The sequence below is a fragment of the Mycetomoellerius zeteki genome, unplaced genomic scaffold (assembly GCF_001594055.1).
Source record: "Mycetomoellerius zeteki isolate Tzet28-1 unplaced genomic scaffold, Tzet1.0 scaffold93, whole genome shotgun sequence".
NCBI classification, from domain to species: domain Eukaryota; kingdom Metazoa; phylum Arthropoda; class Insecta; order Hymenoptera; family Formicidae; genus Mycetomoellerius; species Mycetomoellerius zeteki.
In genome coordinates, this window is record NW_017257968.1 from 1,495,919 (window position 1) to 1,510,885 (window position 14,967).

The following is a 14,967-nucleotide window of genomic DNA, read 5'->3' on the forward strand; positions in this document are numbered from 1 at the left end:
TAGCGATTATCTCCTTTTACAGTTCGCCAAATTGTTTGTGGTGACACTCCCAATACAGCCGACGCATTCCGAACGCTGGTCTCAGGATGATTGTCAAAATGTTGTAAAATACGATTCCCTGCCTGCAAATCTCTTCGTAACGCTGCTTGAAATCGGTTGTTTTCTTGTCGAATTGAAAATGATCCAGTCTCTCGCAATCTATTAAATGTCAACATAAACACTCTTCGGTTTGGCACTCTTCTGTTTGGAAATCGTCGTGCATATTCTCGCACCGCCTTTAAAGCATTACCGTTGCAGAAACCGTATACAAAAACCATATCAGCATATTCACTATTAGAATACGTACGCGGCATATTGCAAAAGACAAAATTCATCTACTGTTAAAGGCTTTCAAAGAGCGACTGACAAATTCATAACAGAAAGTGGAAAATGTAATCAAATATGTCGGTGTTAGATATGGCAAGAAATGTAAACATTTTTTTTCGATTTCTCTGAAACGGAGCAAAAACGAGCATATGTCTATAGGACTTTTTTTCTTAGTTTTTTACTCCTCTACACGCTCCCGAAGTTTTGCCATTTAATTTGGAAACACCCTGTATATAATATATTACATTATACATGTGTTACATATTTGTCATCTCAGAAGATGACAGTACAAATTTTTTATCGACACTAATCAAATTTATAAACATAATTAGACTTTAGATTTGTACCTATCTGTGAACAAATATTTACACAAACGAATTTTATATACAATTTCGTCATCCATGTTTAAATATCAAAAGTAAAGAATAACGTTACACGCATCCAAATGTTGGTTGTTAAAATGCAAAGAAAAAAATGGAAATTGACACAAAAATTAAATTAATTACAACTAAATCCTAGCATTATTTCAGATCAATGACACTGAGCTACACAATATTATGTATCGACATTTCCTACTGATCATTTGTCGATGATCAGTAGGAAATGTCGATCAGTATGAATATAATGCTTTGAGATTTACATGCTTTGTATAGACATATGCTTTGTAGATATTATACAAATGAGATCTTATTATATACAATAAAAATCTTTTCTCCTCATTCTGACTTATATTACCTTATATACTTATCACTATAAAAAAAATACACCTTATATTTATTGTTTCAATCTTGTCAATCACTCATAATATCAAGATTTATATATACCTAATAACACACCATTAGTTACAATGTCTGAAAGACTGCTAGTTGAATCAGCTGGGACATATGGATCACAATGAAAAGTCAAGACTGGATGATGCCTCAAAGTATTTGGATGGTTATGTGCTGAATTATCTGCAGCTTTATGTATTCTTGAAAAGTTAAAAAATAACAAAATTAATTACTATTAAACCTTACTATGTTACAATATTTATAAAAACTTCAATAAAATATTTTCAAACATTAAATTTCATTCTATTAATATGTATTTAATAACTATTACTCTGATAAATATAAAATTACATTATTTTGTCGTAAACTCTCTACAAATCAAAAACATAATATATTTATTTTTCTTCTCTATAAATTTAATCTACTTAAACAAATACCTGTGATGGAACGTAGCTTCTTGGCTTTCTATACCCAGAAAATTGAGAACTTGTTGCTTTGTTGCTAATAGACTTAGCATTTTTTGTATATATAATTCCAAAGCAGCTCGTCGTTGTTCCAATACTTTCGGTTGCGAATTTCTTACTCTCTTTGGTGGAAACGGTGCAATATCTGAATTATCCTTCTTCAACTGAAGAAGAATTTAAAAAAGCATAAATTCTCTTATATAATACATTGTTATTCAATAAATACAAGATGTACCAAAAACACATTTTATAATAAAAAATATCCTAATAAAAGAAATATAGTTGAAAAAAAAGGATAATTATACAGTTCAGTTACATAACTTCAAAAATCAATAAAATTAGGGATAATTATTCAGTTTACCTATCTCCCCCCCGTATCACAAATCAATATGAAATTAGTCTTATTTTACACGTTTTTTACGTGAAATTAACGAATCTGGCAAAAAAGTGTCGCTTTCCTTTGCAAACCGAAATATTAATTGTTAAAATAGATAGATATTCAGGTTAGGAAATTTGTCATATCCATGACACATAAAGGGTTACACAAATTCTCTGTTTTATATATAAACATAAATTCTCCGCTTTAAGAACAAATTCTCTGCTTTAAAGACACAAATTTTCTGCGTTAATTATTTTGTATATAATTTTTGTTTTTACAGTAGAAAATTTGTTTTTAAAGCAGAGAATTTGTTTTTAAAGAAGACAATTTATGTAATTGAAGCAGAAAGAATTATTCTAGCCTCACTTACATGTTTTCATGTCTCTATGCCATCCATGTGACAGATTTCCTAACCAGAATAATCAACTTTACTTTAGGGCCACTGTTACCAAGCTCAGTTAATTTAACTGGCCAGTTAGTCCATCGGAATTGACCAATCGCATTTGTCATTTTGTTTGAAGCAAACCAGTTAAATTAACTGGCTAGTTAAGTTAACTGGCCAGTTAAGTTAACTAAGCTTGGTGATAGTGGCCCTTAACAATTAGTATCTTGGTTTGCGGGGCACACCAAGAGTGACACCTTTTTTTGTCAGATTCATTCATTTTCACACAAAAACACGTCGAATAAGGCTAATTTTATTGATTTTTGATGTTATAGCTAAACTACAATTACCAAAAAAGTAGATCAAATACGAGTGTTTTTTTCATATCAATTATTAATAATTAACACTTCTGTACCTTACGATGTAACGCACTAAATTCACTGTATCTTCTCTCGATGAAATGTCGAGTACCAGTCTTTGACTCCAAAACCTCAATACAGTAAACATAATAGGGTTTGCCATGTGACACATCAGCTAAGCGGTAACCGTTAATAAAAGCTTCGTACATTGCATCGCTAACAATTTCCGAAAGTAATAATATTTTATATAAAATGCTTATACAATAAATTTATAAAATTAGGTTAGAAATTAACTCCAATGATCTACAGTATCTCTGTATCTCATACTGAGATGAGAGAGGCCATGCCCGATGCCGGCCTTTTTCCTGTTACCGTCCAAAACGCCCGTACACTATCGCCAGTACATCCATTTTCGATTTGGGAACTACGTGGCTACATCCATTTTATGACTCTATTGATAATACAGAGAATTACTTAATTTAATATTATCATGCAATGTATTTATTTGATACCAAAAAAGAACATGAAAGAATTATAATATATAAAGTAATATCAGACACAATACAGAATTGTTATGTACATTGCCCGTCAATGATTCGCAGAGTCGTGCAGTAGTCCTGATTTATCGGCTTGATTTACTCGCAGGGTCGATAACGCGCGTACTTCGAAAAACGCACGAAAAGAGGCTTATACGAAGTTAGCCCCCCACTTTTTGAATTCACTTATTTTGCGAATTGTGCTGAATTGTGCTAGATTTGTGCTACATTGTGCTCGAATATTAATGTCAAAATACAACAAATACGTTAGAAAATAAAAATAAATCATATTTTAGGCCAGTCGCCCCCACTTTGCGATTTTTTCAATTTTTAAAATTGTGCTAGGTTGTGCTAAGTTGTGCTAATATTATGCCAAAGTGATATTCTCAAATAATGACAACAACAGAAGATATGATAAAAAAACGATTTTTCACAAGTCGGAATAAAAATAACGCTAACATTTGTATCCGTCAAATACTACAAAATTGCATATCTAAGTTGTGCTACCCCAGCACAAATCAGCACAACCGTTACATTTGCTGGCATAACGATATTAAGGGTACTTTACTCTTGAGCGCGACCGCTCGCGTAAGCATTTTTTATCCAAAATTCGGGTTTATAATGCTTCGATGTGAATGATATTACATATCTGAGTTGTGCTAGCCTAGCACAAGTCAGCACAACTCTCAGTGTCGTCGGCACAGCGATGTATGCATCTTACAAAGCAGTAGGGCTATGGCAGAGAACGAGACGTAACGAATTTTTATTTTGTTTTAGTGTGTATATATTTCCTTATTAACTATTAAGACGTATAAACGTGCATTAATATTACTCACCTCGTCGCTCTGACACACTTTACCGACCATTCCAGACCAGTCACGACTACGACAGCTACGTTTTTCTCTGCCTTACCTTACGTTACGACTACGGAACTTACGTCTCGTTACGTCTCGTTCTCTGCCATAGCCCTTACAAATTTACTGAATAATTGACAGAAAAGTAGATCACCGAGAGCTACTCGCAAGAGTAAAGTGCCCTTAATATCGCTGTGCTGACGACACTGAGAGTTGTGCTGACTTGTGCTAGGCTAGCACAACTCAGATATGTAATATCATTCACATCGAAGCATTATAAACCTGAATTTTGGACAAAAAATGCTTACGCGAGCGGTCGCGCTCAAGAGTAAAGTACCCTTAATATCGTTATGCTAGCGAATGTAACGGTTGTGCTGACTTGTGCTGGGCTAACACAACTCAGATATGCAATTTTGTAGTATTTGAATAACGGATACAAATGTTAGCGTTATTTTTATTCCAACTTGTCAAAAATCGTTTTTTTATCATATCTTCTGTTGTTGTCATTATTTGAGAATACTTTGGCACAATGTTAGCACAACTTAGCACAACCTAGCATAATTTTAAAAATTGAAAAAATCGCAAAGTAGGGGGCTGGCCTAAAATATGGTTTTTTTTATTTTCTAACGTATTTGTTGTATTTTGATATTAATATTCGAGCACAATGTAGCACAAACTTAGCACAATTCAGCACAATTCGCAAAATAAATGAATTCAAAAAGTGGGAGGCTAATTTCGTATAGGCCGAAAAGGGACACATTAGCAATATATATGAATATAGAATAATAAGAAAAACAATAAAAATCCATAAATAAAAGAAGGGCTACGAGCCAATTAAATATACGAACCAATGTAAAATATTTAATAATCGTACAAACGTTTCGACACCGATCGGGTCATTTTCCGATGGGGTCACCTTTATCTCCAATTGCTGCGGATATAGTTATGCAGGATTTGGAAAGAACAGCAATTGAAAAATTACCTGTTAAGCTCTTATTTTATTTTCGATATGTGGATGATATTATCTTAGCTGCTCCATCAGAGAATATTAATGACATTTTAGAAATTTTTAATTCATTACATAGTAGATTGCAATTCACTATGGAGGTTGGCATAAATGGAAAACTAAGTTTCTTAGATACTATGGATTGTGGAAGATCAAGTTCTAGTTTTTAATTTGTATCGTAAGGCGACGTTTTCTGGCAGGTTTCTAAATTTTAATTCACATCATCCGTTTTGTCACAAGAAAGGTGTAATATACGGATTTGTCGACAAAATTATACGGTTGTGTCATTCTCGTTTCCAGCAAAACAATTTAATTAAAGCAATAAATATTTTTTTAAATAATGGTTATCCACTAGATTTTATTTTTTCTTCAATACAAAAAAGAATAAAGTTCCACATTAAAAAGAGTGGAACTATCGAGAAAAAGATCAAGGAGAAATTTTTCACAATACCTTACGTGAGTTCGGTATCAGAAAAGTTTGCTCCAATTGCCAGAGATTTCATTGTAAGTTGGTTCTCTCGATACCAAATTCATTAAAAAATTTTATTAGAAAGGGCAAAGATCAGTTGGATCCCTTATGCAATCAAAATGTTGTTTATAAGGTCTCTTGTAATGATTGCGAAGCTAGTTACGTAGGTCAGACCAAAAAACAGTTAAAGACAAGATTACACGAACATGTCTCCGATATTAATAAGAAGTCAAAATCTTCAACAGTGATTACAAATCACTACATTGACCAGAATCATAATTTCGATTGGGGCAATGTTGAAATTTTAAACAGAGAAGCTTCTTATAATAAAAGATTAATATCGGAGATGGTTCACATCAAAAGATAAAAGCATGGAATAAACAAACAAAATGATACAGATTCTCTGCCAGAATCATATCTAAACATTATTCAATCTCTTTCCCCTTCCTAACAGTGTCCTCGACCCCCCCCCCCTCCTTCCAATTCTTTGTTTCCTCGTTTTCCTTTTCATCATAACGTCGCCTGACATCGTCGAGAATACTTCTCCAATGTATCTCATGGCTTATTTTTATTATATAATACTTAGTCAATTTTACGTTTTTCTCTCTCTGTGTCTGACGCACATCACCACGACAAATAAAGATATATATATGTATGTAACTTAATGGTACTAAGGCTGCGGCCCACTTGATGCTACAAACGAAGCTTCGAAGCATTTGAACGACCAATCAGAACAAAAAATTTTACGAATTGACTAATCAAAGAATGCTTCGAAGCGTTTGTAGCGTCAAGTGGATCGTAGCCTATATTACTACAATATATAATTTATACACTTGATAACTTAATCTGTAAAGTAATGTAGGTTTTTTATTAAGATTGTAGATAAGTGAGATGAGATCATTTTTATATCAAGTGATGCTAATTTAAATATGGATCGCACGTTAATAGGAAATATTGAAATTATCGATGTTTAATTTTATCAAATACTCAGAAATTTATGTAATATTGTTTTGTTCACATTGAAAATGACCCGATCGGTGTCGAAACGTTTGTACGCGATTATTAAATATTTTACATTATAATTGGCTCGTAGCCCTTTTTTTATTTATTGATTTATTCTGATTGAGCCATATTAAGAATTATATTATAATAAAAAATCGGTTATTTATTGTTTTTCTTATTATTCTATATTTATATATACTGCTAATGTGTCCCTTTCCGTGCGTTTTCCGAAGTGCGCGCGTTATCGACCCTGCGAATAAATCAAGCCGATAAATCAGGACTATTGCACGACTCTGCGAATCATTGACGGGCAGTGTACACTTTTAATAAAAGATTGACGCCTTGCTGTTTTCTTGTTATTTTTGAGTTACTGAATTCTGTCATTCACGTCTTATTCTAGAAATAAAAAAGTTATTTAGTATTCATTAGTTTAAATAACAACTTCTGACTTATTTCTTATTTAATATTTTAAATAAGAGTTTTCGGAAACTATTTTATATTTTTTCTTTTAAGTAAGTTGTAATAATTATTTTATCGAGTCGTGATTGGCATTATACGTAAGTTTAAAGAATTTTTGAAATACAGAGTAATTTGCAGCAATAGTAGTGTCATAACCCTATAAGCGCATAATATTATTTAATATGAAATAATATTTTAAGCATATTCTTAGAATATTAAATTTTAATAATATTTTAATAATATTTTACTAAAATTATATAACATTACATGATATTCTCGAAATATTAATGGAAGGTTATATGTCCATTCCTAATAATATTAGAGGAAAGTCGCCGATACTGACACAGGTGACTTAAAGTGACACCCCCTTATTTCTCAGAAACTAACTATTACATTTTATTAATATTAATAAAATCATGATCTGTTTAGCTAATTAAAGAAGTACAAACTCATAATTCATATATTTATAGCTTGTTTCTATACCAAATCAGCTAAAAACGAATTCTACGAATGCGAAAATAAAATTCTTACGATTTTCTTTTGCAAATTGCGTGGTTTAAATAATAGTGACTATATTATTAATAATATTACGTCATTTTAAATGCTTATAGTTTCCTAAATCAGTTCTATTTATATTATTTTTTCTCTTAGTCTTTTCATAATACAATTTTAAATTTGAAATGGGGGTGCAGAGTAAACCGACACACCTGTCTGTAAAACAGACCATTCTTTATATAAATATGTACTTATTTGACCATAAGCTAACTTAATCTTTATAATGGTGCTTTATAGTGTGAAGGCAATCGTGCATATATGGAAAAATTCTTGAATAACTTTCGCATTACATATTTGTATCTTGCAGAACAGCATAAAATACAATATATATGCATATAATTCAATAAAAATTTTTAACGAAGTTTTATAACGAAGTGAAAAGATTCTGGAAAATCTTATATACATTCATTTGTAAGTACTTTATACAGATAATGTTTATAAAATAAAAAAGAATATGAATACGTAGCATTACTGCCTACTGTGTCAGTTTTGTCAGACGCTCATTTTTGCTTACCTTACGAAAAAATTAATTATTGCAAAATTGCAAACAGTATTATAAAAACTGCTTATACTATCTGTGATAGAAGACACTTTTCAGTTTGTATTTATGTTTTTGAATTGTTGTATTTTTACCTTTTGTTTAAGAAATATTGTCTAAAAGCAAAGTGATATGTCGGTATCGGTGACCTTCCTCCACTTAGATCATTAAAAGTAATGTTTATTTAATGTTACTGTAATATCGTATAAACATTAAAAAGTATTATAACAGCGCATTTACTTTAATTTGTAAAACTATTACATCTGTTCAGTATAAGTATACGTTTAAAAACTGAAAATGGTTTTGGCGCGCAGTTGTAGAACTGGATATGTATTATACCATATACTTATAATACGGTATAATACTTAAAATCAAGTTGAAACGTTTTTTTAAGCACAAGATGCAGCATAGACTGATAAGAACTTTTCGTTATTGGATTGTGAATTAAAATTGCACAAAATTAAAAATAATTAATATTTATAAGTATTTTAATAACATTTCAGGAATATTAAGATATAATACCTAGGATATTATATAAGTGGACATATAATCTCTATAGAATACTCCCGTAATATTAAAAAAATATTTATGGTATCCTCGAAATATTATAATTCATTATTTTAATTTTTTTTAATAATATCCATATAACATTCTAAGAACATTTTGCATTTATAGGGAAATTAATTTTTTAGCTGAAAAATTAAATAATGACTAACAAGATATTTAATACTTTTAGCCAAAGCTGTATTTAGCGCAAATTGTTTCGCAATATTAAGAAAATTTGCATGTATCTTTATACATATAAAGGATGTATAGAATATTATTAACCTTTATTTAAATATGAATCATTAAAAAGAATAATGAAAATTGAGACATAATGTTGAGCCCTAGTAGCACAATTCATCGGCGCAACATTGGCCCAACATATCCTCAATGTATGTCAACGTTTAACCAATGTTTCGTCAATGAATTGTGCTGCTCGGGAAATATCAGAAATATCACCCACGCTAATAATTACTAATTACGTTTAAAACTAATTACGTTTTAATTGAATAAACCGTGAATATTTTTTCATACGCGACAGTTGGGTATCCGAACGGTGAACTGGGTGAACAGTGAAGGGGAGCGCATGGCAAAAAGTGAGGGAGAGCGCCAGTCGAACAGCGAGGAGTGGGAGCGCGTCGCGCAGCACGGTGGACTACGTCATCATTTCGGCATTCGTTTGGCGACCTCGGAGGGAGGTTGCATTATGAGTGAATAATAAATTTTAAATAACTCTTTTATCTTTTTTTTTATATTAAAAATATGTATTTTGAATATGTTTATTTTTTAAATACGATCGAACCCCGTATACATATTCATATATTGATAATTTTTATTTTTTATATCATGTGAAATAAACTAAAATCCAATTAGTATTTCATCGCGGAGTTAATGAAACAATTTCTTATATCTATAGTTTTAGCGGCGCGAATCGTATAATATGATATCGTAATTATATTGTGATACACCGAGGAACATATTTGACATTTATTTTATAATTTCAAATATTTCGTATCAATTACAATCTACTGACAAAAGGCAAGAAGTAAAAAGAGTTTTTTACTAACGTGGTTTGTTTTACGTAATTGCTCATGTAAAGTATTTTTGACATCTCAACATTATATCTCAATTTTTATTGCTCTCTTCTGATTTACAATTAAATAAAGATTAATATTATGTCATACATCTCCTTTAAATAAAAATAAATGCAGAATTTATTTTAAATTATGAAACAATTTCGACTAAATAGAATAACATATATAAATAACATGCACGTACATTTAGAGATATGTAATTTAAATATAATTTTTTCCTGTTACTTTTCCCGTATTAAGAATGCGAAATAAGACGAAATCGACAGAATTATACGATTCAAAGTAACAAAAAGACATAATTGTTGTAAAGCATTTGTAGTAAAGCCAAAGTACATTGCACAAATTTTGTGTAACAAAAAGTTATTACAAGCTAATAATCGCTTATTGTATTATAACATAATTGAAATATAAAATATTCATGAGCTGAGTTTGTGCGTAACGAATGTAAGAAGTAAAGCAAAAACCGTGCAATAAAATCTATTTGTCAGAGAATATTAAAAAAATGTAAAAGATATTATTTTTACTTATTTCGTAATATGCGTTAATATTTCGACAATTAAATGATCGGCGCGCGACCTTGAGGTTAAGGGTTTGTTTTGTCGTGGGCGGGCGGATAGGCAGACTCTGGCAGATGACGTGTCACGTTTATGCGTAGTTACCGCGCAGTCATTCTATTATCGAGGCTCGTACAAGCAGGTAGTCGTGTCGCATGTCGCTCTTCTTTACATTTCTTTTTGAAACATAATCGCGAAAAATGCTAAATATAATACGAAACGTTGTACTTTATGAATACTCACAGTGTACGATTACCACCTCGCATGATTAATTGGTAAAACTTCGGAAAAGCTGCAGCAGCTACAATTTTAATGCAAATACATTTTTTCCATGTATTTTTGGCTTCTGAAAACGAATCTGACAATAAAATTTGACGGTCAATCATACTTTGGCTGTCATTTTGAAATACGAAACGTGTATCGCTAAAGGTCAAATAGAGAGTGTTCACCTCAAAAATCGATGAAATTATACTCATTCGACACGTTCTTGCATAAAACGAAAAAATCTGGCAGAAAAAAGCATCGCTCTGCCCTGCAAATCGAGATATTAATCGTTAAAGTTCACGACTATTGAGGTAAGGAAATCTATCATGTGGACAGTGGAGTGTATAGACAGTAGAGCTTAGACTGTGTTCGCTTGGAATATTTCTAATCTATGGAATATTTCTAATCTACGGCTACGCCGCCCTGAACAAAAAAAGAATAACATAAACTCCCCGCTTGGGGCCTAACCGCCTAGAAGTTACAGCCTAGACAGTGTCCACTTGGAATATTTCTAACCCATGACCGTTAAATTTACGAACATTATGCATAGAAACTTTTTTGTAGAGAGTTTAAAGGGCTTCATTTTTTGTTTGAATTTTTTTTTGTGAAATCAATATTTTCTGAGATATGCATTAAAAGAGCGAAAAAAACCGATTTTTTGGCAGTTTTTTCAAAATGACGGCCAAAGTATGATTGACCGCCAAATTTTATTGTCAGATTCGTTTTCAGGAGCCAAAAATACATGGAAAAAATGTATTTACATTAAAATTGTAGATGCTGTAGCTTTTCCGAAGTTTAACCGATTAATTATTCATAAAAGAATCAAAATGACAATCGTGAATCATGGAACAGATATTTCGTACGATTCATTCATTTGGAATAAAAACGCAATGGAAAAATAGAATTTATTACTATTTCGTGATAATTACGGACGACAATTATTTTTGTTTAACGTAAAAGTATACGAGTAACTCTCGATTATTCTTCGAACGGTATCACACGAGTCATAAAAAAGCAACGTTAATTAATACTCTCATGCAAATAACGCAATTCATGCGATTCCTACTTTTACAATTAATATAATTGCGTAATTAATAATTAAATTAATTTTTCGTTTTCGTGCATCCTTCGTGATACAAAATTGAATACCCAGAGAATATACACGAAAAGAACAGTTTTTCTCAAGTATCTAAAAATTTTCGGATCTATCTGAATGATATATTTAGATAAATTTTTAGATATTGAGTAAAATCGTTCTCTTCGAGTAAAAATCCAACGACGGGAAAACTAACATACCCTCGTCGCCGATTTAAATGAAAGTGAACGAACCGCAGCCGGTTCGTCGCGTCGCGCGTTTGCTTCGGAAGTGCCGTTAAAGTTATCGGACTAATGGACTTTTCAATGGACAAAACCCATTCGATGAAATTGTTCGACGATGGAATCATATCTTCGATGTTTCGACAGGAAAGTGGAACTCTCTTTGAGACGTTGCTGCTTAATGCAAGTGGCCACCACGGTCACTGGTGCAACATTCTCACGCCAAGTGCTCCGGGCACGAGGTGATGTCGGCCGCGTAATGTGCGCACTTCGTAGTGCCGTGTTCGCGTGTTTAGCAACTACTGTTGCTAATTGAGGACACGCTCTGTCTGTCGGCAAACGGTTCGGCCCTTAGCGGTAAGAAGCGATCGATTGACTCAAATTCGTCTCTGTGTATTCTGTTACTCGTTATACAGTTGTTATGAGTTTATAACGATTGCACAACGAGTTACAGAATTTCGCTGATGGTCGCAAAAAGGAGTTGTATGATTCTGGTCGGGGCGCTCATTTCTCTGCGTTTACCTACCGGCTGAATCACGTTTAATCTGACTTGGTTAGAGCCTAGCTCTTAGTAGATTCTTTTAAAACCTAGCTCGTGACGAGAGATTGGATCCGATTTCCTGGATCGTCTAGATTGTTAGACTCGGCAATGGGTACCAACTTTTCTCTTATTAGAGGCGCTTGTCACGTCTATCAGCCTCTTCTAATCGCTCGTGGTACAGCACCACTTGTGTCTCACTAGAACTAGTGTTAGGACGTATGCTTGAGCCAATTTTAAACGTGATTTTGCGTAAATCAGAGGTGATGGACTCGATATGATCGATTTCGTCTTCTTTCGTGTGAGGCTTAACTCTTGTTCGGCATTCATCGTGTGTTTCGCATGTAGGGTAGACCGAGGCGAATCGGATCACTTTTTCTTCATTGGTAAAAAAGTAGTAAGAAATATATTATATTATTAAGTTTTATTATAAATATTGAATCTTTAGACCTTTGACTTCAATTTTATATAATATAATAATCGATACACATATTATTTTTTATTGCATAGTAACATCAAAGTAAAGAAATTATCCGATTCACCCCACAATTGGGGGTGAATAGGATCATCAGTTTAAGTTTAAATAACATAAAAATAAATCGGTGAATTCTTTGAAATAAAATATTTTTACATCAAAAATAAACTATTCTTTGAAATTAACAAATTCTTTGAAAATATTTTATTTAAAATGTTTAACTTTTTCTTCTTGCATGCCATTTATTCTTGCTCTTGATAAATCTTCTGATTTTCTAATAGCAATGTCTTTATACATGTCGAAGCATAAATCTGTGAAACCAGTCCTCTCCTGCTATCTTTGCATCGGTATTAAAATTATGTTTTAAATTGTAACGAACAACAAAATCGTAAGCATATTTTCATACATTTTTTAGAGTTATACCAAATCCTCGATTAGCCAGATAAATTAAACGCTCAGCAAACTTCTTTTCGGTTATTATATCCATGACGGGCTATCCACCACGATGTTTAATATCACCTCTAAGAGAAGTAATTCGCCTCTGTAAGGTTGTGTACGGAATTTCATAACATTGAACAGCTTGACGCAGTCATTTTTCCTGACTTAACCTTTTGCACAGCTTCATTCATTGTTTCTTGAGATCATGCCTTATTTATTGATTTACGAATGTATATGCGAACCATCTACAAAACAAGGGCTCAGTTTTATTATAATAGCTGTAATTGTCAAAAAATATCATGATCCGAATCGCTCCGAAAGAGGTTATCTGATTAACCCCAATATTGATTCTATATGTTGTAAATCAGAAATTCTTTTTATGTTTTAATTAATATAATAATCAATAACTAATATTTTTCCGACATTCTTAAACAGAGGAATTTTAATCAATCAATATCAATTTAACATATTATTGAAAAGAACACATCATCACATAAATTTCCTACCGTCAGATCATATCTACAACATCAATACATCTCGTCCTTCGCTCCTGCATTCAACGTACACGCGCTCTTATTAAACGCATCATTTTGTCAGCAACCACAAACTCTGATCCGTGTAGATATTAAAATTATTATTCAATTACATAATGTTAATTAACAAAACATACAACGCATAAAATTGGTGAGCTCATCCGCACGCAGCTTACAGAGAGTCTAAGCAAAAAGAAGTTCTCTAAAAACAAAAAACAAAATCTTCTGAGGAAGAGTAACGAATTTTAAGAACTCCAATGTTTCCGATTTTCTCTTTCCAAAATGTTAACTTTAAACTAGAAACTAAAACCAATACTAAACTCGAGCAGTATTACCAACCAACATTCTCCCTTAATTCTGATCGAATTTGCACATTATTTTTTGGTGGATCCATATATTCGTTCGGTTTTTGTTAGTAGTGCAAATTTTTTCCGAATATCTCCGGTTCTGGTTGCCTAATCGGGCAATCCAAATATGTTTTGGAAAGGTGACAGTCCGCTCTTTTCATCTGTCAAATTTGGTTTCATTGGCATTAGTTTTGTTTGTGCTACAGGCCTGTGAACATGTCGGAGAATAAGGTGCATTTTCGGCACATTTTGTTTTATTACTTCAAGAAAGGCAAGCGAGCTGCGGAGGCCCACCGAAAGATATGCGGCGTATACGGGGACGATGCCTTAACAGAACGTGCCGTTCAGAAATGGTTTGCCAAATTTCGTTCCGGAGATACGAGTCTTGAAGATGGACCCCGCAGCGGTCGGCCTACCGAAGTTGATTCGAATGATATCAAGGCACTGGTTGAGCAAGACCGGACGCTAAAGGTGCGAGAGATTGCGGAGACACTTAAAATAGGTTATGGAACCGTACAAAGGCATTTGCAACAGCTTGGCTACGTGTCCCGCCTCGATGTTTGGGTGCCGCACAAGCTGACCGAGGAGAATCTGGCCAACCGCATATCCATCTGCAATTCACTTCTGAAGCGGCACGAAAGCGACCCGTTTCTCAAACGAATAGTGACTGGCGACGAAAAGTGGATTATCTACGACACATAGTGCGCAAGAGATCGTGGGGAACC

The 14,967-nt window shown here is 32.8% G+C and overlaps 2 protein-coding genes across 2 annotated transcripts; one reads left to right on the plus strand and one right to left on the minus strand.

Annotated features, from left to right (window-relative positions):
- Positions 1-1,136: 1,136 nt before the first annotated feature.
- Positions 1,137-2,972, minus strand: LOC108730527 (sorting nexin-24). Its single transcript, XM_018460287.1, has 3 exons — positions 2,777-2,972; positions 1,574-1,764; positions 1,137-1,336 (listed from the first exon to the last, which is right to left on the minus strand). The coding sequence occupies exons 1-3, from the start codon at positions 2,927-2,929 to the stop codon at positions 1,174-1,176; spliced, it is 507 nt and encodes a 168-aa protein (XP_018315789.1). The 5' UTR covers positions 2,930-2,972; the 3' UTR covers positions 1,137-1,173.
- An 11,486-nt stretch (positions 2,973-14,458) lies between these two features.
- LOC108730489 (histone-lysine N-methyltransferase SETMAR-like) lies at positions 14,459-14,944 on the plus strand. Its single transcript, XM_018460212.1, has one exon. It carries the CDS (start codon positions 14,459-14,461, stop codon positions 14,942-14,944), a length of 486 nt encoding a protein of 161 aa, XP_018315714.1.
- The last annotated feature ends 23 nt before the right edge of the window (positions 14,945-14,967 follow it).